The sequence below is a fragment of the Coregonus clupeaformis genome, chromosome 12 (assembly GCF_020615455.1).
Source record: "Coregonus clupeaformis isolate EN_2021a chromosome 12, ASM2061545v1, whole genome shotgun sequence".
NCBI classification, from domain to species: Eukaryota; Metazoa; Chordata; class Actinopteri; order Salmoniformes; family Salmonidae; genus Coregonus; species Coregonus clupeaformis.
In genome coordinates, this window is record NC_059203.1 from 11,417,713 (window position 1) to 11,445,700 (window position 27,988).

Sequence of the window (27,988 nt, forward strand, 5' to 3'; positions counted from 1 at the left end):
CTAAATCATCAGAAAAATTGCCCCTCCTGAGAATTTTTTCAGGAGCCGCCACTGCCCTCCTCTCTACATTTTCTTCATCTGTTTCTGCTGCTAAAGCCACTTTCTACCACTCTAAATTCCAAGCATCTGCCTCTAACCCTAGGAAGCTCTTTGCCACCTTCTCCTCCCTGCTGAATCCTCCTCCCCCCCCTCCTCCTCCCTCTCTGTGGATGACTTCGTCAACCATTTTGAAAAGAAGGTTGACGACATCCGATCCTCGTTTGTTAAGTCAAATGACACTGCTGGTCCTGCTCACACTGCCCTACCCTATGCTTTGACTTCTTTCTCCCCTCTCTCTCCAGATGAAATCTTGCGACTTGTGACGGCCGGCAGCCCAACAACCTGCCCACTTGACCCTATCCCCTCCTCTCTTCTCCAGACCATCTCTGGTGACCTTCTCCCTTACCTCACCTCGCTCATCAACTCATCCTTGACCGCTGGCTATGTCCCTTCCATCTTCAAGAGAGCGAGAGCTGCACCCCTTCTCAAAAAACCAACACTCGATCCCTCTGATGTCAACAACTACAGACCAGTATCCCTTCTTTCTTTTCTCTCCAAAACTCTTGAGAGTGCCGTCTTTAGCCAACTCTCTTGCTATCTCTCTCAGAATGACCTTCTTGATCCAAACCAGTCAGGTTTCAAGACTGGTCATTCAACTGAGACTGCTCTTCTCTGTGTCACGGAGGCTCTCCGCACTGCTAAAGCTAACTCTCTCTCCTCTGCTCTTGTCTTTCTAGACCTGTCTGCTGCCTTTGATACTGTGAACCATCAGATCCTCCTCTCCACCCTCTCCGAGTTGGGCATCTCCGGCGCGGCTCACTCTTGGATTACGTCCTACCTGACCGGTCGCTCCTACCAAGTGGCGTGGCGAGAATCTATCTCCGCACCACGTGCTCTCACCACTGGTTTTCCCCAGGGCTCAGTTCTAGGCCCTCTCCTATTCTCGCTATACACCAAGTCACTTGGCTCTGTCATATCCTCACATGGCCTCTCCTATCATTGCTACGCAGACGACACACAACTAATCTTATCCTTTCCCCCTTCTGATAACCAGGTGGCGAATCGCATCTCTGCATGTCTGGCAGACATATCAGTGTGGATGACGGATCACCACCTCGTCAAGACGGAGCTGCTCTTCCTCCCGGGGAAGGACTGCCCGTTCCATGATCTTGCCATCACGGTTGACAACTCCGTTGTATCCTCCTCCCAGAGTGCAAAGAGCCTTGGCGTGACCCTGGACAACACCCTGTCGTTCTCCGCTAACATAAAGGCGGTGACCCGATCCTGTAGGTTCATGCTCTACAACATTCGGAGAGTACGACCCTGCCTTACACAGGAAGCGGCACAGGTCCTAATCCAGGCACTTGTCATCTCCCGTCTGGATTACTGCAACTCACTGTTGGCTGGGCTCCCTGCCTGTGCCATTAAACCCCTACAACTCATCCAGAATGCCGCAGCCCGTCTGGTGTTCAACCTTTCCAAGTTCTCTCACGTCACCCCGCTCCTCCGCACACTACACTGGCTTCCAGTTGAAGCTCGCATCTGCTACAAGACCATGGTGCTTGCCTACGGAGCTGTGAGGGGAACGGCACCTCCGTACCTTCAGGCTCTGATCAGTCCCTACACCCAAACGAGGGCATTGCGTTCATCCACCTCTGGCCTGCTGGCCCCCCTACCTCTGCGAAAGCACAGTTCCCGCTCAGCCCAGTCAAAACTGTTCGCTGCTCTGGCACGCCAATGGTGGAACAAGCTCCCTCATGACGCCAGGACAGCGGAGTCACTCACCACCTTCCAGAGACACTTGAAACCCCACCTCTTTAAGGAATACCTGGGATAGGATAAAGTAATCATTCTACCCACCCCTTACCCCAACCCTTAAGAAAGAAAAAAAAAACATATTGTAAAGTGGTTATTCCACTGGCTATAAGGTGAATGCACCAATTTGTAAGTCGCTCTGGATAAGAGCGTCTGCTAAATGATGTAAATGTAAAAAACTTACATGTAAATGTAAGCATGGTGGTGGCAGCATCATGCTGTGGGGATGTTTTTCATCGGCAGGGACTGGGAAACTGGTCAGAATTGAAGGAATGATGGATGGCGCTAAATACAGGGAAATTCTTGAGGGAAACCTGTTTCAGTCTTCCAGGGATTAGAGACTGGGACGGAGGTTCACCTTCCAGCAGGACAATGACCCAAAGCATACTACTAAACCAACACTAGAGTGGTTTAAGGGGAAACATTTAAATGTCTTGGAATGGCCTAGTCAAAGCCCAGACCTCAATCCAATTGAGAATATGTGGTATGACTTAAAGATTGCTGTACACCAGTGGAACCCATCCAACTTGAAGGAACTGGAGCAGTTTTGCCTTGGAAAACTGGCAAAAATCCCAGTGGCTAGATGTGCCAAGCTTATAGAGACATACCCCAAGAGACTTGCTGCTGTAATTGCTGCAAAAGGTGGCTGTACAAAGTATTGACTTTTGGTTGCAATTTCAATTTAATCCTCCAGAAACGACAGAACAAATAATGCAACAAATATTGTGGTTAAACTCAAATATACTAATTGATTTTAAAAAAGGTATATAAAAAAAAGGTATAATCTTCGTAAATGATATAATCTGTAGGACTGGTGGAGTTATGTCGCACATGCAGCTAACAAAAACATATGGAAATGTCTGCTCTACCCAAAATTACAACCAAATAATTGCAGCATTACCGCAAAAATGGAAGCGGAAAGTGGAGGAGGGAAAAAGTAAGGAACTTGTCTGTCGGCCTTGCATTAAAGAACATAATTGGTTAAAACCTCTTCATCACGAGGTTCCCCATATCCGGGGTACTCCTCCCGCAACCTCAAACAATGGCATAGTACAGTTTTAAACATGTGTGAATACCTGAATGTTATACACTACTGGAACGAGAAGCGTCTCAACTGTGAATCTAGCTAAACTGTTGTTGCCCAAATGAAATAGTATTCCGACTCCAAGCAAATATATAAGCATATAGCAAAACCAGTACTGTATTTTGAAACCGTGCATGCCCGTATATTCGTAGACAGATAACATATTTTTCTCAACCTATCTACACAAACGATACACCATTCAAAAGCTGCTACCTCACAGATTCCAACAGTGATAGCCGTGTTCCTCTATAACCAACACTCACTAAACTATTAATCAAAGAACGTCAATAACAAACTTCCATTTTTTTTATCACAACAATAAACTGCGTCTTACCTTTGTTGTTTCTGTTACCAAAAGTAGTGTCTGATCGAATAAAACCACTTGAAAAGATACTCTAGGGTCTCTCTCTCATTCCGAGTCAATTTCAATGAGTTCCCATTGTTTTACATGGCCAACAATGTGTTTGAAGATGAAGTCAGTAGTTTAGTTCAATCACAACAGGCACTGTTTTGTCGCCATCTTCTGGATATATGACGCAATCCCCGTGATTTGTCATTGTTCTCATTTAATTCTACTGATCCAGAGCTTTCGATAGAGGGGTCACATGTCAAAATCGACCAACCGATTGTTGAAATATCCAAGTGCGCACCTCATTGTCTCATATTAGTTGACTTGCTGCGTTACGCACGGTTACGCAGAGCGCACAACAACACTAGAATTTCGGAGGGAAAACGCAAAGTTTATTCAAATATGGCAGGCTTTAGTAACAAATATACAGTTACAGAGGCGTTATTAATTGTAACAGAAGAAAGTTGGACTCCATGTATCCCCATTGACTCTGAATCAGACGATGAGGACCTGCTTAGACCGGACGAACCAGACCCCAACGACGAGAACGAAGGTTATCGTGTCCAGGGCCCTACTCAAGCGTCAGAAGAGTATATAATCCCATTTTTATTTATTACTTCTAATACTACTATTACTAATGTATTGTATGAGTACAAAACATACATTCTAAAATATCTATTTTAGTAACTGAAGCTCAACGTAAGTTAGCGCTAGCGTAGCTTAGAGGCCCACGCGCAAGTTTACTTACAATAGAATGCTATGTGTATTATTTCTTGTCACTGAATTATCACTTTAGTCAACATTCTCATAGTTCTAACTATTTATTTTATATATCTGACAGTGTTGAGTCAGATTTGTCAATGAATGAATACAAGTGTGTTTTAGTCATGATTTTCTTTTCTCTTTTGTCTTGTTTGTACAGTGAAGATGATTATAGGGGTGATGAGCCACAGCCAGAGCATCTGCCTCCTCAGCCACAGCTTCCCCTTCCTCAGGCAGAGCCTCCTCTTCCTCAGCCTGGCCACTTGTCTAGACAACGCACTTCTGCTCCCCTCCCACGGCCACGGTCTTCATCGGACACTGAGTCCCCTGTAAAGAGCCCTCAACCCAAAAGAAAAGGAAAAGCTTTCAACTAAAACCCCTACAACTTTGGTTTACTTTACTTTATTAGCATCAATCTTCACATAAGTACTCATCAGATATTGGGCTATGGTCCCATAGTGTTTAGGGGCTTCAGCTGCATAAGTCCAATAAATTATTCCCTATAAAACCTGAAGTTACTTTCAGGCGGAATCAAAACCTCCCAATTTATGCTGTGTTCTAGCTTCATGTACTCTGACACAGTAATACCCACATTAATTATTTCACTTCAAGATACATCTCAAATGTGTTACCTTTATTTTGCTACCAAGATTATGTTGATAGCCCTTGTCGTTTTGGAGATATACTCTATTCAATTTGGGCATGCATTTTCGAGGCAGGCACTTTAGCCAGGTGCCTAGTGATGAAGAGGTTAAAGAAAACTGTGATAAATAAAAAAGTATACCAGTTTCATTTAAGGACCAAAGGATTGACAGCCGTCCCATATAGATTGCAAAATAGTTGGGAAGAGATTTTTGACGTACCGATCCCATGGCATAGTGTTTATGAACTGATATGCAAAACGAAGCCGGATTCAAAGCTTAGAATGTTTCTATTAAAATTCTTGCTACCAATAGAATGTTATTTATATGGGGGATACAATCTTCCCAGCTCTGCAGATTTTGCTGCGAAGAGACAGAATCATTAGATCATTTGTTTTGGTACTGTCTATTTGTAGCTTGTTTTTGGACACAGGTCCAGGAATGGCTGAAGGATTGCAATATTTATCTGGAGCTAACCCTGCAGATGGCATTACTGGGTGATCTGAAAAGTCATAGTCAATCGATCAATAATATAATAATACTTTTAACAAAAATGTTTATTTTCAATTTACAACCTTTAGAAACAATAAGAATAGAAAGGTTCAGAACTTTTGTAAAACATCACAGTACAGTTGAAAAATATATGGCAAATAGAAATCCAATATGGATGGTGTTAAGAGATAGATGGGTGGTGTTGAATGGAGTTGAAGGATGGGACTAATAACAACTAACAACTAATAACAATAAGATAACTAATAATGTAAGCATACTGTGTCCATAATATAGGTTATAGGTTGAGTGCTTTTGTGAAAGAGCACAGTTAGAAAGATATGGCATATAGAAGCAAACCGGATGGACATCATGAAAATGATCGGAGAGGTTGAGGGTAGACGAAGTTCAGGAGTAAAAACAAACAAAATATAATTATTGTAAAATTGACTGTGTATATAGTATGTATAAGCTTGAAGTAGAGGCCTAAGCATTGTTGTTCACTAGTTTTCTCCAATTAGGGAAGGGGTGGTAGGGTTGGAAAGTAATAAAGGGAAATATATTTTTTTAAAGGATATGTAAATGTATGTGTATATACAGTGGGGGAAAAATGTATTTAGTCAGCCACCAATTGTGCAAGTTCTCCCACTTAAAAAGATGAGAGAGGCCTGTAATTTTCATCATAGGTACACGTCAACTATGACAGACAAAATGAGAAAAAAAAATCCAGACAATCACATTGTAGGATTTTTAATGAATTTATTTGCAAATTATGGTGGAAAATAAGTATTTGGTCACCTACAAACAAGCAAGATTTCTGGCTCTCACAGACCTGTAACTTCTTCTTTAAGAGGCTCCTCTGTCCTCCACTCATTACCTGTATTAATGGCACCTGTTTGAACTTGTTATCAGTATAAAAGACACCTGTCCACAACCTCAAACAGTCACACTCCAAACTCCACTATGGCCAAGACCAAAGAGCTGTCAAAGGACACCAGAAACAAAACTGTAGACCTGCACCAGGCTGGGAAGACTGAATCTGCAATAGGTAAGCAGCTTGGTTTGAAGAAATCAACTGTGGGAGCAATTATTAGGAAATGGAAGAAATACAAGACCACTGATAATCTCCCTCGATCTGGGGCTCCACGCAAGATCTCACCCCGTGGGGTCAAAATGATCACAAGAACGGTGAGCAAAAATCCCAGAACCACACGGGGGGACCTAGTGAATGACCTGCAGAGAGCTGGGACCAAAGTAACAAAGCCTACTATCAGTAACACACTACGCCGCCAGGGACTCAAATCCTGCAGTGCCTGCAGTCCCCCTGCTTAAGCCAGTACATGTCCAGGCCCGTCTGAAGTTTGCTAGAGCGCATTTGGATGATCCAGAAGAGGATTGGGAGAATGTCATATGGTCAGATGAAACCAAAATAGAACTTTTTGGTAAAAACTCAACTCGTCGTGTTTGGAGGACAAAGAATGCTGAGTTGCATCCAAAGAACACCATACCTACTGTGAAGCATGGGGGTGGAAACATCATGCTTTGGGGCTGTTTTTCTGCAAAGGGACCAGGACGACTGATCCGTGTAAAGGAAAGAATGAATGGGGCCATGTATCGTGAGATTTTGAGTGAAAACCTCCTTCCATCAGCAAGGGCATTGAAGATGAAACGTGGCTGGGTCTTTCAGCATGACAATGATCCCAAACACACCGCCCGGGCAACGAAGGAGTGGCTTCGTAAGAAGCATTTCAAGGTCATGGAGTGGCCTAGCCAGTCTCCATATCTCAACCCCATAGAAAATCTTTGGAGGGAGTTGAAAGTCCGTGTTGCCCAGCGACAGCCCCAAAACATCACTGCTCTAGAGGAGATCTGCATGGAGGAATGGGCCAAAATACCAGCAACAGTGTGTGAAAACCTTGTGAAGACTTACAGAAAATGTTTGACCTGTGTCATTGCCAACAAAGGGTATATAACAAAGTATTGAGAAACTTTTGTTATTGACCAAATACTTATTTTCCACCATAATTTGCAAATAATTTCAATTAAAATCCTACAATGTGATTTTCTGGATTTTTTTCCCTCATTTTGTCTGTCATAGTTGACGTGTACTTATGATGGAAATTACAGGCCTCCCTCATCTTTTTAAATGGGAGAACTTGCACAATTGGTGGCTGACTAAAACATTTTTCCCCCACTGTAGGTGCTGCTGTATGCCCTCCTTGGTTGGGTACAGAAGCACCAGATCATCAGCAAACAGTAGATATTGGACTTCAGATTCTAGTAGGGTTAGGCCGAGTGCTGCAGACTGTTCTAGTGCCCTTGCCAATTTGTTGATTTATACTGTACCAGTCAAAGGTTTGGACATTCAAGAGTTTTTCTTTAATTTTACTATTTTCTACATTGTAGAACAATAGTGAAGATGTCAAAAACGATGAAATAATTATATGGAATCATGAAGTAACCAAAAAAGTGTTAAACAAATCAAAATATATTTTATATTTGAGATTCTTCAAATAGCTACCCTTTGCCTTGATGACAGCTTTACACACTCTTGGCATTCGCTCAACCAGCTTCACCTGGAATGCTTTTCCAACAGTGTTGAAGGAGTTCCCACATATGCTGAGCACTTGTTGGCTGCTTTTCCTTCACTCTGCCGTTCAACTCATCCCAAACCATCTCAATTTGGTTGAGGTCGGGGATTGTGGAGGCCAGGTCATCTGATGCAGCACTCCATCACTCTCCTTCTTGTTCAAATAGCCCATACACAGCCTGGAGGTGTGTTGGGTTATTGTCCTGTTGAAAAACAAATGATAGTCCCACTAAGCCCAAACCAGATGGGATGGCGTATCGCTGCAGAATGCTGTGCCTTGAATTCTAAATAAATCACAGACAGTGTCACCAGCAAAGCACCCCCACACCATAACACCTCCTCCTCCATGCGTTACAGACTAACTACACATGCAGAGATCATCCGTTCACCCACACCGTGTCTCACAAACACACAGTGGTTGGAACCAAAAATTTGCAATTTGTCCAAAGGACAAATTTCCACGTCTAATGTCCAGTGCTCGTGTTTCTTAGCCCAATCAGGTCTCTTCTTCTTATTGGTCCTTTAGTAGTGGTTTCTTTGTAGCAATTCGACCGTCGTTTCTCTTTGCTTATTTGAGCTGTTCTTGTCATAATATGGACTTGGTCTTCTGTATATCCCCCTACCTTGTCACAACACAACTGATTCGCTCAAACGCATTAAGAAGGAAAGAAATGCCACAAATTAACTTTTAAGAAGGCACACCTGTTTATTGAAATGCATTCCAGGTGACTACCTCATGAAGCTGGTTGAGAGAATGCCAAGAGTGTGCAAAGCTGTCATCAAAGCAAAGGGTGGCTATTTGAATAATCTTTTTTGGTTACTACATGATTCCATATGTGTTATTTCATAGTTTTGATGTCTTCACTATTATTCTACAATGTCAAAAATAGTAAAAATAAAGAAAAACCCTTGAATGAGTAGGTGTGTCCAAACTTTTGACTGGTAGTTTATGTTGAAGGGGGGGGCTTAAGCTGCATCCCTGTCTCACCCCACAGCCCAGTGGAAAGAAATGTGTGTGGTTTTTGCCAATTTTAACTGCACACTTGTTGTTTGGGCGGCAGGTAGCTTAGTGGTTAAGAGCGTTGTGCCAGTAACCGAAAGGTCGCTGGTTCTAATTCTCTCTCTCTCTCTCTCTCTCTCTCTCTCTCTCTCTCTCTCATCACTGATGATGCATTGTGTGTACAGTGTATTTTTAAAGCACTTCCAGAAGTTCTCTACACTGCCTTAAAACCCATGGCTCATTAATCAGCAACTAATAAAAAGCTGATTAGTACAAAATCACACCAAGGTAAATGGTAAGGGGCTGCAATAGCTTGTGTGTGTGTGTGCATGTCTGTGCATGCGTGTTTGTCCTTTGTCCCTGAAACTCCAAGAAGTAGTTCACTATGAGTTAGACGTTCAGGGCATCAAAATTGTGTCATTCCTCATTCATTAGTGTCATTAAAAATAGTATAATTCATTGACTGAGCACAGTACAGGCGAAACAACATACTACATACTGTTTTATTCACACTATAGAAACACCCATGTACACACACGCACACAAACACACCCAAGGACAGGTTCGATGGCCTCTCAGATTAGCAGCAAAAACAGAAGAGAGGGAGAGGGAAAGAAAGAGAGAGATCAATCCTCCCTGGGGAGTAGCCTCTAACTTTGACTCTGTGTTTTCTTCCTGTGGCCCTCCCTTTGCTGTCCATGCCTGCCAGCTGTGCCGTGTTACAGGGACAGGGAGGGAGAGAGAGAGTCGTCGGGACAGAACAATGCACAGAACAGGCCCTGTTAGCTCAGCCAGACAATCTCTGCAGCAAATCAGCTATCATGGTGTCAGGAACTGGGCTTCTGCTTCACTGTGCTCTTCTTAGCCTTAAGTGCAGGAGCCCTGTGTCCCTGCATTAAGGCTGACTAGAGGGAGGATTGGCTGATTTAAGTATATGTGAAACAGAGACTGTTAGCCTAGAGGACAGAGATATGAAGTGAATAGAGAGGTGTGTAAGGTAGTAAGGCAGAGGCACACTGTGTCTCTGACATTGTTTCCTCTGGAGATAATCATGAAAGGGGAAAGTCCTATTATAAACACAGTGCCATTGATGTGAACACTGAGTCTCTGTTCTGGGAGAGGGAGATGGTTTTGCAGGCTACTATGTGTACCCTATATACTGATCTGGCCCATGTCTGTGTTTACACAAAAAGCTGTATATTGTTGTTGTCCACAAGCCTGGATGCTGAATGGAGCCTAACTCACACAAGAACAGAGGAATATTCTGAAAAGACAGCTCTCAGACAAGATGGTGCAAGGCATGGAGTGATAGGTGAAACAGTGGCAAAGGGTCACAGAGAAACCTCACAACACAAAGTTATTTTCCTGAGTAACAGCTTGTCTGTGATGCCTTTTGAAGAATAACAGCGGGCCTTGCGCTTCAGATTTAGGAATGGGAAAAGGATGTATGACATGAGTATGATGGATAACATTGTGATTCCTATTAAATATTCAGACTGATGGAATTACATTTTAAACACCTTCAACAACTTATTTTTCCATGACAGTGTTACATAAACAGTCAGAGGCTGTGCACACGAATAAACAATCTTTAAATTGGTATTTTGAACGTTTTTATTTTATTTTATTTATTTACATATAGTAATTGTCATTCATCTTTTCCAACAAGTTTTTAATTTTAATCAAAAAGCAGTCAAGGTAAGGACGAGTTATGTTCTTTATCACTGTCATTTGTCGAACAGCTACAGTAGCTGTCTAATTCTAAGCCCAGTGGCAGTTGATGAAAATAGAAAAGATGGAAATAAATCACTCTAGCTAGCACATTTGGTTCCTTGGACGTTGTGAGAATGTGCATTTTTGGTTTCCCATTGGTTCTGGGAACGAAGCCATAAGTTTCCAGATCGGTAAAACTGAACGTTTTTTAATGGTTTTGAGAACGGAAGTGAAAATTTAGCCTCTTCTGGCAATGTTTATTTTTACATTGCAGGGAGGTTCTGAAAACATTTTACTATGGTTCCATTAAAGTTTTCCTGGGAGGTTTTGTTAGCGTTCTGAGAATGGAAAATAAAGGTAATTAAAACTTTTAATAACACTGCTTTCTTAGTTTGGGTTAACTGTTTTGAACTCCAAGCACAGATAGGACAAATGGAAATGAATTTGCTTAGGGATGAATTAACTTTTATTTTTTATTGTGGCAAGGCATCATTGAGATTCAAACCTATGATCGTCTGTTCTCTATCCATGGAATTAGTCCACTGCCCACCAGGATGGACATAGCATACCATGTTTTTTTTACTCATATAAAGCTGTGCATTTTAGTCTATTCAAACAGACCCCATATCAAAGGAAATTAAGATTAAGATCAGGTGTGGCCAATTAGTGGGCACGGCCAACACACTTGAACACGCTTAACAAGATAGAGGATAGATGGGTTGGTTGTTTAGCAACAAAACCGACGCATGCGCAACAATGGGGCAAAACAGACGGGGTTGGCTTAGATTGTTGACAACATGTAAGCTATATTTAGTCTCCAATGTTTATTGAACACACACATACATTTGCACAATGGGCAGGGCTGGTCCTTGCCATTCTGCCGCCCTAGGCGAGACCAAAAAATGCCTCCCTCGCAAAACTAGAATAGTCCCAGTAAGCAAAATGACATTGAAAAGACGTGTAAAATACGTATTTTCCAGACATTGAAGTTAGGTTCAATTTAGGTTCTGAATGAAAGGTGAAAATACATATTTTCCGTAGGTTTAAAATACATATTTTCCAGGACGTTGAAAAGGCGTCTTTTCCGGACGCTGAAAAATACGTATTTTACGGACGTTGAAAACAGGTTCATTTTCGGTTCTGAATGAAAGTTGAAAATACTTATTTTCCAGATGATGAATATAATTATTTTCCAGATGATGAAAATACCTATTTTACGGACGTTGAAAATGTGTATTTTCCCGACGTTGAAATCAGGCTAATTTTTGGTTCTGAATGAAAGTTGAAAATATGTCATTCATAGACGTCTATGTTTGAGCCAAATCAAGGCTGATCCAGACGGGACAAAATCTAAACCAAACATACAGTGGGGAGAACAAGTATTTGATACACTGCCGATTTTGCAGGTTTTCCTACTTACAAAGCATGTAGAGGTCTGTAATTTTTATCCAGAAAATCACATTGTATGATTTTTAAGTAATTCATTTGCATTTTATTGCATGACATAAGTATTTGATACATCAGAAATGCAGAACTTAATATTTGGTACAGAAACATTTGTTTGCAATTACAGAGATCATACGTTTCCTGTAGGTCTTGACCAGGTTTGCACACACTGCAGCAGGGATTTTAGCCCACTGTTCCATACAGACCTTCTCTAGATCCTTCAGGTTTCGGGGCTGTCGCTGGGCAATACGGACTTTCCGCTCCCTCCAAAGATTTTCTATTGGGTTCAGGTCTGGAGACTGGCTAGGCCACTCCAGGACCTTGAGATGCTTCTTACGGAGCCACTCCTTAGTTGCAGTGGCTGTGTGTTTCGGGTCGTTGTCATGCTGGAAGACCCAGCCACGACCCATTTTCAATGCTCTTACTGAGGGAAGGAGGTTGTTGGCCAAGATATCGCAATACATGGCCCCATCCATCCTCCCCTCAATACGGTGCAGTCGTCCTGTCCCCTTTGCAGAAAAGCATCCCCAAAGAATGATGTTTCCACCTCCATGCTTCACGGTTGGGATGGTGTTCTTGGGGTTGTACTCATCCTTCTTCTTCCTCCAAACACGGCGAGTGGAGTTTAGACCAAAAAGCTCTATTTTTGTCTCATCAGACCACATGACCTTCTCCCATTCCTCCTCTGGATCATCCAGATGGTCATTGGCAAACTTCAGACGGGCCTGGACATGCGCTGGCTTGAGCAGGGGGACCTTGCGTGCGCTGCAGGATTTTAATCCATGACGGCGTAGTGTGTTACTAATGGTTTTCTTTGAGACTGTGGTCCCAGCTCTCTTCAGGTCATTGACCAGGTCCTGCCGTGTAGTTCTGGGCTGATCCCTCACCTTCCTCATGATCATTGATGCCCCACGAGGTGAGATCTTGCATGGAGCTTCAGACCGAGGGTGATTGACCGTCATCTTGAACTTCTTCCATTTTCTAATAATTGAGCCAACAGTTGTTGCCATCTCACCAAGCTGCTTGCCTATTGTCCTGTAGCCCATCCCAGCCTTGTGAAGGTCTACAATTGTATCCCTGATGTCCTTACACAGCTCTCTGGTCTTGGCCATTGTGGAGAGGTTGGAGTCTGTTTGATTGAGTGTGTGGACAGGTGTCTTTTATACAGGTAACGAGTTCAAACAGGTGCAGTTAATACAGGTAACGAGTTCAAACAGGTGCAGTTAATACCGGTAATGAGTGGAGAACAGGAGGGCTTCTTAAAGAAAAACTAACAGGTCTGTGAGAGCCGGAATTCTTACTGGTTGGTAGGTGATCAAATACTTACGTCATGCAATAAAATGCAAATTAATTACTTAAAAATCATACAATGTGATTTTCTGGATTTTTGTTTTAGATTCTGTCTCTCACAGTTGAAGTGTACCTATGATAAAAATGACAGACCTCTACATGCTTTGTAAGTAGGAAAACCTGCAAAATCGGAAGTGTATCAAATACTTGTTCTCCCCACTGTATATGTCTATGATTGATTCAGAATTTGTCCGGACTGGACCAAAAACTAATGTCCGTGGATGTGGAAATCAAGGCTGGTCTAGACTGGACAAGAAAAATATATCCAAAAGGCATCGGTGTGCAAAACTGTCATCAAGTATATTTTGATTTGTTTAACACTATTTTGGTTATTACATAATTCCATACAGTGGGTAAAAAAGTATTTAGTCAGCCACCAATTGTGCAAGTAGTCCCATTTAAAAAGATGAGAATTTTCATCATAGGTACACGTCAACTATGACAGACAAAATGAGAAAAAAAAATCCAGAAAATCACATTGTAGGATTTTAAATGAAATTATTTGCAAATTATGGTGGAAAATAAGTATTTGGTCAATAACAAAGGTTTCTCAATACTTTGTTATATACCCTTTGTTGGCAATGACACAGGTCAAACGTTTTCTGTAAGTCTTCACAAGGTTTTCACACACTGTTGCTGGTATTTTGGCCCATTCCTCCATGCAGATCTCCTCTAAAGCAGTGATGTTTTGGGGCTGTCGCTGGGCAACATGGACTTTCAACTCCCTCCAAAGACCTTGAAATGCTTTTTACGAAGCCACTCCTTCGTTGCCCGGGCGGTGTGTTTGGGATCATTGTCATGCTGAAAGACCCAGCCACGTTTCATCTTCAATGCCCTTGCTGATGGAAGGAGGTTTTCACTCAAAATCTCACGATACATGGCCCCATTCATTCTTTCCTTTACATGGATCAGTCATCCTGGTCCCTTTGCAGAAAAACAGCCCCAAAGCATGATGTTTCCACCCCCATGCTTCACAGTAGGTATGGTGTTCTTTGGATGCAACTCAGCATTCTTTGTCCTCCAAACACGACTGAGTTGAGTTTTTACCAAAAAGTTCTATTTTGGTTTCATCTGACCATATGACATTCTCCCAATCCTCTTCTGGATCATCCAAATGCACTCTAGCAAACTTCAGACGGGCCTGCACATGTACTGGCTTAAGCAGGGGGACACGTCTGGCACTGCAGGATTTGAGTCCCTGGCGGCGTAGTGTGTTACTGATGGTAGGCTTTGTTACTTTGGTCCCAGCTCTCTGCAGGTCATTCACTAGGTCCCCCGTGTGGTTCTGGGATTTTTGCTCACCGTTCTTGTGATCATTTTGACCCCACGGGGTGAGATCTTGCGTGGAGCCCCAGATCAAGGGAGATTATCAGTGGTCTTGTATGTCTTCCATTTCCTAATAATTGCTCCCACAGTTGATTTCTTCAAACCAAGCTGCTTACCTATTGCAGATTCAGTCTTCCCAGCCTGGTGCAGGTCTACAATTTTGTTTCTGGTGTCCTTTGACAGCTCTTTGGTCTTGGCCATAGTGGAGTTTGGAATGTGACTGTTTGAGGTTGTGGACAGGTGTCTTTTATACTGATAACAAGTTCAAACAGGTGCCATTAATACAGGTAACGAGTGGAGGACAGAGGAGCCTCTTAAAGAAGAAGTTACAGGTCTGTGAGAGCTAGAAATCTTGCTTGTTTGTAGGTGACCAAATACTTATTTTCCACCATAATTTGCAAATAAATTCATAAAAAATCCTACAATGTGATTTTCTGGATTTTTTTCCTCATTTTGTCTGTCATAGTTGACGTGTACATATGAAGAAAATTACAGGCCTCTCTCATCTTTTTAAGTGGGAGAACTTGCACAATTGGTGGCTGACTAAATAATTTTTTCCCCCACTGTATGTGTTATTTCATAGTTTCTGATATCTTCACTATTATTCTACAATGTAGAAAATAGTAAAAAAATAAAGAAAAACCCTTGAATGAGTAGGTGTGTCCAATCTTTTGACTGGTACAGTATATATCAACAAATTGGCAAGGGCACTATAACAGTCTGCAGCACCCGGCCTCACCCTACTAGAATCTGAAGTCAAATGTCTACTGTTTGCTGATGATCTGGTGCTTCTGTCCCCAACCAAGGAGGGCCTACAGCAGCACCTAGATCTGCTGCACAGATTCTGTCAGACCTGGGCCCAAACAGTAAATCTCAGTAAGACAAAAATAATAATAATATATAATATAATATTATTATTATTATTATTATTATTATTATTACAAAAATAATGGTGTTCCAAAAAAGGTCCAGTTGCCAGGACCACACATACAAATTCCATGTAGACACCATTGCCCTAGTGCACAAAAAAAAAACTATACATACACTATCGGTCAAAAGTTTTAGAACACCTACTCATTCAAGGGTTTTTCTTTATTTTTACTATTAAGTGCAGGAGCCCTGTATCCCTGCATTAAGGATTGGCTGATTTAAGTATATGAGAAACAGAGACTGTTAGCCTAGAGGACAGAGATATGAAGAGAATAGAGAGGTGTGTAAGGTAGTAAGGCAGAGGCACACTGTGTCTCTGACATTGTTTCCTCTGGAGATAATCATGAAAGGGGAAAGTCCTATTATAAACACAGTGCCATTGATGTGAACACTGAGTCTCTATTTTCCAGACATTGACGTTAGGTTCAATTTAGGTTCTGAATTAAAGTTGAAAATACATATTTTCCATAGGTTTAAAATACATATTTTCCAGGACATTGAAAAGGTGTATTTTCCGAACGTTGAAAAATACGTATTTTCCGGATGTTGAAATCAGGTTCATTTTCGGTTCTGAATGAAAGTTGAAAATATGTATTTTCCAGATGATGAATATACTTATTTTCCAGATGATGAAAATACGTATTTTCTGGACGTCTATGTTTGAGCCAAATCAAGGCTGATCCAGACCGGACAAAATCTGAACCAAACATATACGTCTATGATTGATTCAGAATTTGTCCGGACTGGACCAAAAACCAATGTCTGTGGATGTGGAAATCAAGGCCGGTCCAAAAAAAGATGTCCAAAAGGCATCGGCGTCGGTCCATGCTTACTGAGGTGTAGCCTACAGTGTTGCCTGTAATTTAATTTTATGAATGCCCATCTATGTGGTAAGCCTACCGTTTGTAAAACACATCCAAAATACACCTGCTCGTGCTTAATGGCGTGTAGCATACCATGTCGGCCACAATGGAATTTTATGAATGCCCATCCATATGGTAGGCCCACCACTTGTAAAACAGGCCATGTTATTGGCTTTATTAGTCCTGATTCCTGTGACTAATCAATTTGGCTATTTAAGCTCTGAATATCAGCTACCCAACTTTATCAGGAGTTGAGCCTATTTGTAATGTGTTTACACAGTGGTAAATGCAGAAGTATTTTATTTTTCGCTATGATCAGCTTGTCAAAAATTGACTGACACAAACTTGAAACCACTGATCATGACAATGGGGTGAAACTCCTGTCCTGTTTTTAGGATATGTTGTTTGTTAACATGACAGCGCATTGTTTATTTGATTGGGCACAATTTAGGTTAGGCTATTTGATTGGAGAAACCTGCATGATGTAAAAAGTGTCTGTCTCATTACATTGTCATACATTTTATCTCCAGCCTGTAGGCTACAGAAAAGGCCACAATCTTTCTACCATATCCTATATCTTCTACATGATTTATGTTAGATTATTATTTTGACATAATGTTGGTGGAGAGCCGCAGCGATGCGTCTCTCTAACAGGACCCTGGAGAGCCGCGCTGGTAATGGACAAGCAACATATTTTGCACCTCTGCCCTGCCTTTGACCAAGTGGGCACTGTTTATCACAGAGCGGGATCAGCGCTCACCTAAAAAGCCCATATGCCACTGGTTGAGAGAAATGGTCATTGTTTTTGGGAAGAATTCTGTGAGGTTTTATGTGTTGTTGTTGGAGGTGCATCTTGGTTTCTTAACGTTCTCTGAACTATTTGAGAACATTTCCAATGTCAAACCAGTTGGAGAACGTTCCTAAAACATTACCAATATTGAAATGAAATATAACCAGGTTTGAAAAGTAATGAAATAACAAGAAAATAACTATTTTTTTGTCAAGTTCCTTAAATGTGCTGAGAATGTTCCAGAGCCAAGCAACTATCTTGCACCATTTCCAGAAAGTTGTGGGAAGGTTGAATGCAAAACACCATAGGACAACCGCACTCTCACCCAGCTCTAAAAAACATATGGTTCTCGGAACATTATGTGCTAGCTGGGACATCCCTTTCTGTTTATGAATCTACCCCAGTAATATTGACACAACAAGCACAGCATATTCCTTAGATGTAACACTGTAGTCTGGAAAAGACAGAGACTTCTATGAGAATCTAGAGCTTTCTGTGAAATTAACAAAATTACAGCTTTCATTTGTGGTCATATGGTTGGATTTGTCAGAATGCCAGGGCTTTGTAGAGAAGATTGACCCCTCTCAGGTGGAAACTGGAGATTATGTGAAATATCAGAGTTCTGCATCCCTCTCTGCTGTTGAGCTCTCTGTTCTGCCATAGAGGAAGGCATGGGATACATAAGGGAGGATTCAGATTCCTCCTGACTGGTCTTGTATGACTGTTGCAGTAGCCCCCTTTACCTCTCTGCTTGACTAACAATGGCTAAGCACACCGCCAAACAGACAGGTCAGAGCAGGTACCGTCCAACTGTTTCTCATGCTGGGTCCGCCGATTCAAATCCTACTGAGTGCGTGGGTGTGTGTGGGGTGTGTGTGTGTGCACAGTTGTGTCTGTATGCTTGTGTGAGTACATGTGTAAAATAGTCCATTCCGATGATGACTGCTCCCCTGAAGGTACTGTGGGATTGTCTGAGCACATCATACTCAGTCGGGAAATGCTCAGTAGCTCAGAAATAAAGGATACATTTGAGAGAGGATACATTTGAGAGAGGACAGGAATAGTGGGGAGGGGTGGGAAGAGTGAGAGGGAGTGGTGGGAAGAGTGAGGGGGAGGGGAGGGGTGGGAATAGTGAGGGGAGGGGAGGAGAGGAGGAAAGAGTTGTGATGGGGGGAACAAATCGATACAGTTACATATCAGGATATTATTTTTTACTATATATCATATCGTATCACTTTGACAATATCGCAAAATACTATTTTTGCACTAGTTGGCTGTACCTGCAATTTGTTTTCAGCATTTTATTTCCATGACTGATCAAAACTCGTTTTTTTCATGGCTCTCTCTTGTCCCTCTGCAGTAGACACATTGTGAGCAATATGTTTGGAACATCGAATCGCAATACATATAGAATCGGCACCTATGTAAGTATCGTGAATATCGTATCGTGAGGTCCCTGGCAATTCCCAGCCCTAAAAGACAGTGAAGTTAAAAAATACTAAACTAAGGAGTGATGAAAGAGTGGGAAGAGAGAGGAAAGGAATGAGATGGGGAGCAAATGAAAGGCAGGGAAAGAGAGGGGTAGAACGTTAGGAAAAGATTGGGATAATGACAGGGAAAGACAAAAGAGAGAGAGAGCATAGGAGAAAGGAAAAATTGCATTGTAATCAGCATTGGTCATACACACATTTTAGAGAAAAGGTACTAGACCGATGCAGTGTGTGGGCTTCTATTACTCCTTTATACAAAGTATGAGTGCCAATATGAGAGAGGGATGGAGGGAAGGAAAGCAAAAGGAGAGAAAGCAAGACTGGGAAGAGAGGGAGAGGGAGAGGGAGAGGGAGAGGGAGAGGGAGAGGGAGAGGGAGAGGGAGAGGGAGAGGGAGAGGGAGAGGGAGAGGGAGGGGAGCAGATGCCAGCTGTATTGTTGAGTCCTAAGGTATTGGAAGACAGTCCCCAGGACTCCTCAAACATGTAATCTACACAACCAGAGCCATATGATTTCTCTCGCACTCTGTAAAACTTTCTCATGCATAAACAGCAGGGCTCTATATTCTGGGATCGGCAGGACTGTATATGTACAGTAATGTGTGTGAGGGGAAGGAGGATGGCGAAGGAGGTGTGATGCACGCAGCATAGGCCTGCATGCAGTAGTGCTTCCCCAAGCTGTGCCTAAAGTGAACCATACTACCTGGAAAATATGCAGCTCTGTGGTAGGAATAACGATTGGCCTGGCCAGCTGTTCAGTCAGAGTTCAACACTGAAATGTACATCCTGAGCAGCAGAGTGGTTGAGTAGAGCCTCGCCACTTCCCGTCCCCTCCCTCTCCCTGCCAAGACGATGATGTGTTGACCCTCTATCGGGGTCATCACATCCAGGTCTAGTATCACCCGCAGCAGATGGTACAGTAGGAAGGAACTAGCAAAGCTTCACAGCAGTACCTTAGCTAAACCTAGGGTAAGGCATACCACATTTCTACACAATTTAAAAACTATAAAATGCTATTTGGAGAACAGCAAAAACAAACAAAAATGACCAGGCATTAATTATCACCGCAATATTAGGTTTAAAGGTCTATGGAACAATGTCAACTACTGCTCAACCTCATCCTACATTGACTAATTTACTTGTGGAACATATACAGCGCACCATGAAATAAATGCCTAATACATGCATTCAAGTCACAACAAGGCTGACTTCAAATGCCGACATTCATAGGTGGCGCGTGAGTTTCAAGTTTGGGGAAGCAATTTGTTTCACCATAAAATTGCACCTTTATAATAAAGGATTGCATGAATCTATCATCACATTTGCAGACTAATGTAAGATAGACTCCCATTCCTAATATGATTAGTAGATTGCGTAGTTATAATTTAGGCTAATAATATACTGTAACTCAATCACTGTAAGCTAAACAGACAGTTTTGAACAATGAGCACGTAATAACATACAGTAGGCCTGATCAGAGAAGTTTCTTCTCTTTTCTTTGCATGGAAAAATGTGGCCTTTTATAAACACATTTCATGCAATTCTACTACACTTGATATGACTGGAGACATAAGCAACATATTTTTTAATACGACAAATTAGCAGCCTACTCTGCTGACGCTGTTTGTGTTTTATTGGTTCCTCGCATGTTTCTGGCTCTCTCCAGAACAGCCATCATGTCCTTGAACCTTAGAAACTTGACCACTTTCGGCCTGGGTCTGTCACCTGGGCTAGTTACAGGTTTTTCTCACTTTCTCATCAGACTCCATCCAGGTCTCATGTGGAGACTCTGGTATGCAATCCACAACAATGTTATTCCTCCCAGATTGTTCCTCTGTTTTCCAGTGGTGGAAAAAGTACTTAATTGTCATACATGAGTAAAAGTAAAGATACAGTACCTTAATAGAAAATGACTCAAGTAAAAGTGAAAGTCACCTAGTAAAATACTACTTGAGTAAAAGTCTAAAAGTATGTGGTTTTAAATATACTTAAGTATCAAAAGTAAATGTATAAATCATTTCAAATTCCTTATATTAAGCAAACCAGATGGCACAATCTTAATTTACGGATAGCCAGGGGCACACTCCAACACTCAGACATAATTTACAGATGAAGCGTCTGTGTCTAGTGAGTCCACCAGATCAGAGGCAGTAGGGATGACCAGGGTGTTCTCTTGATAATTGTGTGAATTTGACAATTTTCATGTCTTGCTAAGCATTCAACTGTAATGAAAATGTATGAAGTAAAAAGTGCATTATTTTCTTTAGGAATATAGTGAAGTAAAAGTAAAATATAAATAGTAAAGTGAAGTACAGATACCCCAAAAAACTACTTAAGTGGTACTTTAAAGTATTTTTACTTTACACCACTGCTGTTTTCCCAGTCATCTGTGATCATGATTCACAGACACTGCTGATGTCATCTCGTGTGGACTTACAGTTTGTTGCTGCAAGTCTCTTACAGGACATCCACCTCTCCCTGGGAGAACTGCAAACTGTTCTTATGGTCTTGGACCTCTCTGGTCAGATCATCCATTATTTTGGTAGTTGAGTCCACCAGTATTTGGACAAAGCTATTTTCATGTTGCTGTAACAACTGCTTGTAGACATATTTTTGTTTATTTAAAAGATCACACACTGTCCTCTCCATTACTCCAACCTTTAACTTTGGGCGGCATGATGGTAGCAATGTAGGCTAACGCTGGTACTCCACAGGATTCCAGCCAGCACAGCTCGCAGGGCCGATGGAAACAGCAACAAACAGCAGGGATTTAAACAGCCACAAGCCCTGGACTATCCGCGGTCCCAAATTGTTCAAATTGTCAAGGAAACCTGGCTAGCTTGATAGCTAGCAGCTAGGCTAGCTGCTTCACCAAGTAGCAGCTCTTCAGACTTCAGGGTTTGGCAGTATCCTGAGACAGATAGTAGCGGTCCCAGCAACTGAGGCTAACCGTGTCACAAATTAAAGAGGTAGGCTAGTAAACAAACATGTTTTCAAGGAAAAACTTTTTCAAAAACATTTAAAACAACAAATTGAGCTCTCTTGTTCCGCGTTCAGCATGCACTCTGATGATAAACGGTAAGGGCCAAACTAATAGTAATTGGTTGTGATGCTTACCGGACTGTAGATTGGTAGACAAGGTCTTCCCGTTTGCGGTAGTCCTCCATATGAGAGTAATTGGTGTTAAACATAGCATCGTAGGTGAAGATTTTCTGCTTAATTGTGCCCCCGTCTGTGACCTGTCAAGCAAAAAGATAAAAAATTAATAAAATGATATGGTCTATAATACATTGAACAGATATTTCTATACCCACGGACGTACCCTATGCATAAAGCTGTGTTCTGCTCCAGTTAAATATATTATAACACTTTGTTTATAGTTAAACTTAGTACCCAGGCCTTCAATTATCTCATTTATCCATTTACTGCCATGATAAGGTGTTTTTTCTATCTTAAAGGGGGAGTGAGGAGGAGCCTTTCAAGCTAATTTTGAAAACTGCCAACGTGATGAACTCAGTGTGACACTCACTTATATAGCTTTAGGTATGTGTCCATGTATACAGCTGAGTCTTAATGAAGACTGACGCTCTGCAGCGTTCTGTAGGTGTCAAGCAGTCAGAGGTAATGGCTTGTGATGAGATATTGTGGAGGTGGGGATATATTTAAAGCACCATAGTCTCATTTTGCATCCTATTCTCTTTTTTTTGTGGGCTGCATGGTAAATGATGGAGCAATACTCTCATTTCTAATATTCACAGGGGAGAGGAAGTCACTTAGCATTTGAATGACTGATTTCTCTTCTCTTCAGCGGCACAGACAGACGTAAAGAAAAAGGGTGACAAGATTTTAATGGAGACGCTAATGCCGCTTTGAAGGAGGAAATTGTTGGTGGGCTGGGGATCTTTCTTCCCTACGCCACTGAAATGCTATCGCCCGGATCCTAATCCAATCCTCTCAGAGGTAAATAAGGCCTATGTGATTAGTTCCTGCATAATGTACACAACACCTCGCGAGGGGACTGTACTGGGTAATTACTTTTATTTGAGTGAATAATTCCCGGTGCCCCATAAAAGACTGTGGGACAACTCCTCACCTCTCTGCCTCTAGGGAAGGGAGCTAAATACCTCAGGCTGTTGCTAAATGATGGGGTACACAGAGGTAGAAGTGCTGAGAGGTAAATGTGCTGGAACAACAAATACTGTGGGTGGGTTTTAGGATACGCAGAACAGTTACATGCATGTAGGTGGCATTAGTGGATTACATCACTTTTCTCTCCTGTAACAAATGTCCCACTGGGCACGTCAGTTAAAGTTTCAAGTTTTAATGTCACATGTACAGTCGTGGTCAAAAGTTTTGGTCTTCACAAAGTTTGCTGCTTCAGTGTTATGAGATATTTTTGTCAGATGTTACTATGGTATACTGAAGTATAATTACAAGCATTCCATAAGTGTCAAAGGCTTTTATTGACAATTACATTATGTTTATGCAAAGAGTCAATATTTGTGGGTTTTTGTTTGTCCACCCGCCTCTTGAGGATCGACCACAAGTTCTCAATGGGATTAAGGTCTGGGGAGTTTCCTGGCCATGGACCCAAAATGTCGATGTTTTGTTCCCCGAGCCACTTAGTTATCACTTTTGCCTTATGGCAAGGTGCTCCATCATGCTGGAAAAGGCATTGGTCGTCACCAAACTGTTCTTGGATGGTTGGGAGAAGTTGCTCTCGGCGGATGTGTTGGCACCATTCTTTATTCATGGCTGTGTTTTCAGGCAAAATTGTGAGTGAGCCCACTCCCTTGGCTGAGAAGCAACCCCACACATGAATGGTCTCAGGATGCTTTACTGTTGGCATGACACAGGACTGATGGTAGCGCTCATCTTGTCTTCTCCGGACAAGGTGTTTTCTGGAATCCAGTCTGTTATTCTAATTCAATCAGCATGACAGAGTGACCTCCAGCCCTGTCCTCGTCAACACTCACCTGTGTTAACGAGAGAATCACTGACATGATGGCAGCTGGTCCTTTTGTGGCAGGGCTGAAATGCAGTGGAAATGTTTTGGGGGGGATTAAGTTCATTTTCATGGCAAAGAGGGACTTTGCAATGAATTGCAATTCATCTGATCACTCTTCATGACATTCTGGAGTATATGCAAATTGCCATCATCAAAACTGAGGCAGCAGACTTTGTGAAAATTAGTATTTGTGTCATTCTCAAAGCTTTTGACCACGACTGTACAAGTACAGTGAAATGCCTTTCTTGCTAGCTCTAACCCCTACAATGCAGTAATCAATAACAATGTAAAACTAACAATGGTAGAACAAAAACACACAAGATATAACAGTAAGAAGAAGAATAAGAAGAACACGATAAAGTAAGTAAGCATATTATATACAGGGTCAGTTCCAGTACCATATTTACAATGTGCAGGGATACTGGATCGATAGACGTAGATATGTATAGGAGTAAGGTGACTAGGCATCAGGATATATGATAAACAGAGTAGCAGCAGCGTATATGATGATTGTATCTGAGTGGGTGTGTGTAGAGTCAGTAAAAATGTATGTGCATATTATGTGTGTGTAAGCAAACGATGGTGTGAGTGTTTTAATGTGTGTAGGAGTATCAGTGTGCGTAGTGTGTAAGGCCCTGTGAGTGTGCATTGAGACAAAAATAAGAATAAAATACAAAGGCCAACTCAGATAGTCCATGTAGCCATTTTGTTAGCTATTTAGTTAGCTATTTAGCAGTCTTATGGCATGGGGATAGAAGCTGTTCAGGAGCCTGTTCAGAACCCTAACCCTAACCCTAATTCAACATCTATGGCACGTTGGTTCAATGTAATTTCATTAAAATGACATGGAAACAATGTTGATTCAACCAGTGTGTGACCAGTGGGGTGGGTGACATCACATTTTCATTGCTATGGAAGATGAATTGCAGGGAGGTGTAATCAGTGAAAGTCATCAGGACCCACTGGTGGGGCTAGAGACCATGACCCGTTACAGGTAAAAAGTGTTCACTTGGCTTGGCCACAAACAGAATTTCCTTCCTTTTCCCAAGGAATGCTTTGGCACCACACTCAAGGCCCCAAGATTATTAAAGCCATCTGTTCCTCTTTTAAATGTCAATTCAGTGATGTAGAGGCACACCGGCAAGGTGGCATCATTCCGAGGTTATAAGGGAGATGCCACAGCAAATGGTCTGCCGTTAAAAGCAAAGCCATGTTGGAAAATTGTGCTTTCCCACCAACCTGCTCTGTGCCTGGATTGCAGTGATTGTAGAAATGCATTTCTGTCCGACATCACCGTACAACAAAGCATGGAAAAAGTATAAGTGCTCTGTGCAACTGAACACAAATATATCCATCTGAGTGAGTGGACAGAAACATGACGATGGTATGTTAAACTCAGGGAAATGTGGTTAGTTTGAGAATTAAAAGTTAGCTATCATTTAATAATATAATGTGACATTTAGCAGAGTTCAATGACAATGATTTAGCAAGTTCAATGACAAGTTCAGGCCAATGACAAATACAGCATTCACCACATAGAAGGGTCTATTGTACACACCTGAAGAATTACCATAAACGTGCTTAGGTAGAACGTGCAAAATAAGCTTTATTCTACAGTATTTGCTTCTACAATAGATAAGTGCACAAGGCCAGGGCCAGTACGAAAACATCATGGCAACATTACAACTCCCCTATAGGAACAGACTCACTGCACTCCCAGCACTACAGTAACACTGTCCCCGGTGCTGAGTCATATAAGGCTTTCAAAAAGCCCAATGATAATGCTCTCTGGGCCCTGAAGTACTTTGGTGTGTTAAATGTACATTTTCAGACTCTCTCTCTTTTCACAGTCCATCTAATCCAATAGACAAAATGACACCTGTCTCACAATGGACACACATCAGTGGACAGACCCTGTTCCCAGAGAAGGGACAGCTTGAGAGAGAGAGAGAGAGAGAGAGAGAGAGAGAGAGAGAGAGAGAGAGAGAGAGAGAGAGAGAGAGAGAGAGAGAGAGAGAGAGAGAGAGAGAGAGAGAGAGAGAGAGAGAGAGAGAGAGAGAGAGAGAGAGAGAGAGAGAGAGAGAGAGAGAGAGAGAGAGAGAGAGAGAGAGAGAGAGAGAGAGAGAGAGAGAGAGAGAGAGAGAGAGATGCTCTGCAAGAGTGAGGGGTGAAGGCGAGAGGTAGATGAGCACTCTGATGGTAGAAAAGCACTGTTTGAGAAAGCAAGGCTTTCCTTCAGCTGCTTTGTTGATTCCAGGCCATGATTTACAGAGGCACAAACAAAGGCATCAAGGGCTCTCCCAACACCTCTGCCATCTGGATATATAAAAGACAGGCATGGGTGGGCACGCCACTTCTCTTCCTCCCTCTGTGACCAGGTGACCAAAAGGGGAGAGGGGGAAAGGTAGCTGACAGGGGTTGGGGTTTGGGCACACACAGTAGAGAGTACTACAGAGGGTCCTACAGTGACCTAGAGATATGATAGTGCAGTGATCTCTCCAGATGGAGAGTGAACCATATCCTACCTGCTCTCTTTGCTGTTCTCCCTGTTGTTAGGACGCTGCTCCATTATTGAGGTCAGGTGAGGGAGGCCCAGGTCTCTGGGGTTAACCCCTTCTCCCTCAGCTCATTAGAGATGTGCTTATTTATAGGCTGCAGCTGCATCATCAGTCACAGGAGAGAATACAGCGAACTAGCTACAGTAACACTGCAGTCTAACTTGAGGAGTAGAAACCAGAACACTTCTTCAGGTCAATCTGGCATTCTTTCACATCACAACCACACCAAAGACTTTTATAACTAAACCAAGATAGACCACAGCCTGTCGTTTCCAATGTGAACAAATGAGTCATAGTGGGCAGAACAAGCAAGGAGGTGGGCAGAACCAAGCACGAGCTAGCGAGATCCTTTTGGCGCGTTCTCGCATACATCTGCATATTTCCGTTAGGAAACGCCTCCTCTGTGAAGTGTGCGTGTGCAATAACTTAATTCGCCTTTGCACTCTTTCTAAACAACAACATTTTAAAAACTTTTGCAAAGGGTAAAGTCTACAAAACTTAGTCCACTCTGTTCATAACAGATTCTAGTTTTGGGAATAGAAAACTGTATTGAGATAACATGTTTCATCGATTAGAACATTTTCAGAATGTCGGCCAAAATCCATCTCATTCCATCTTCTCCCACTGCCAGCCAGAGGGCTTCCTCTCACTACCATATTTGGTAGTGAGTGGAAACGGCAAGTGGATGGTTCACATTTATACATCCGGTGAAATATCTGTCTCATTGTTCTATCTGTGACCATGTAGTCTCCTCTACTGCTGTTACTATAGCTTAGGTGTGGGCTTGTATAGATTGAAAGGATCACTTACTTTCTGGGTACATTTTACATGATATTGTACTTTTACAACAATTCTCACTTGGTATGTATAAATCTGCAGGGAGGTGGAGCAATAGTAGCATCTAAATCAAAGTATCTGGATCAATCGGCAGTTAGTTGTGAATAATGAATGGGGATAAGACACAGAGCAGTCATAACAACTCTTGAGATCCATTTAGCTGTTCAACTGAGGCCTCAAAGGAGGGCTAAATGGGAAGCTACACTAAACAAAGAAAATAACCAGTATAACAAGACATGCTATATTCTCTGAAATCATTCGTAAAGGCACAGCGATAATGATAAAACATTTCACTTATACAAAGCAGAAGAGCTTCACCTTGTTGGCAGTCAGTGGTGATAGCTGTCAACACAGAATGCTGCAGTGGGCTGTCCACTGATCCTGTTAACATTACATTTTACATTTTACATTTTACATGTGGTGTGCTGCAATGCTTTACTCACTACATGTGCTGCTGGGTAATGCATCCTGTAAGTAAACAATGTGCAGCTGTACAGTCATCCAGCCTATTTAGTGCTCCACCCTGTTAACCTGTGGATGTACAGGACTGTCTGCTGCCTGTGGCCCCCTGCTGGGCCCTGAGTGTCACACAACCTGTTTAAGGGGATTTCACAGTCCAGATAGCACGCTCCGCTCCTACCTCCCTCCTCTCCTCCCTCTATCTCTCGGTCACTGCTCCCCGCAAGAAAATAAAAAAAGCTAATTCAAACAGGTTTTTCATAGATGACGCACACGTTCTTCCATTCACATAGATGTTGGTGACCCTACGCTATCATTCTGACAGAGATGGTCTGTGCTTTGACAGATAAAGAGGCTTTGGCGGTGCAGTAGTTCAGTCATGTCACACGTGAACTAAGAAAGGGGAGTTTTGCTTTTATGTCTGTACCAGAAAGCAACAGGCAATCTGACG

The 27,988-nt window shown here is 42.2% G+C and overlaps 1 protein-coding gene across 2 annotated transcripts in view; it reads right to left on the reverse strand.

Annotated features, from left to right (window-relative positions):
* LOC121577722 (immunoglobulin superfamily member 21) overlaps positions 1-27,988 on the reverse strand; it is a 294,356-nt gene that overhangs the window by 127,766 nt on the left and 138,602 nt on the right. For both annotated transcript variants that reach the window (XM_041891544.2, XM_041891543.2), the window contains exon 3: positions 21,793-21,914. In XM_041891544.2, coding sequence (XP_041747478.2) covers positions 21,793-21,914 — 122 coding nt within the window. The remainder of the gene's footprint in view (positions 1-21,792; positions 21,915-27,988) is intronic.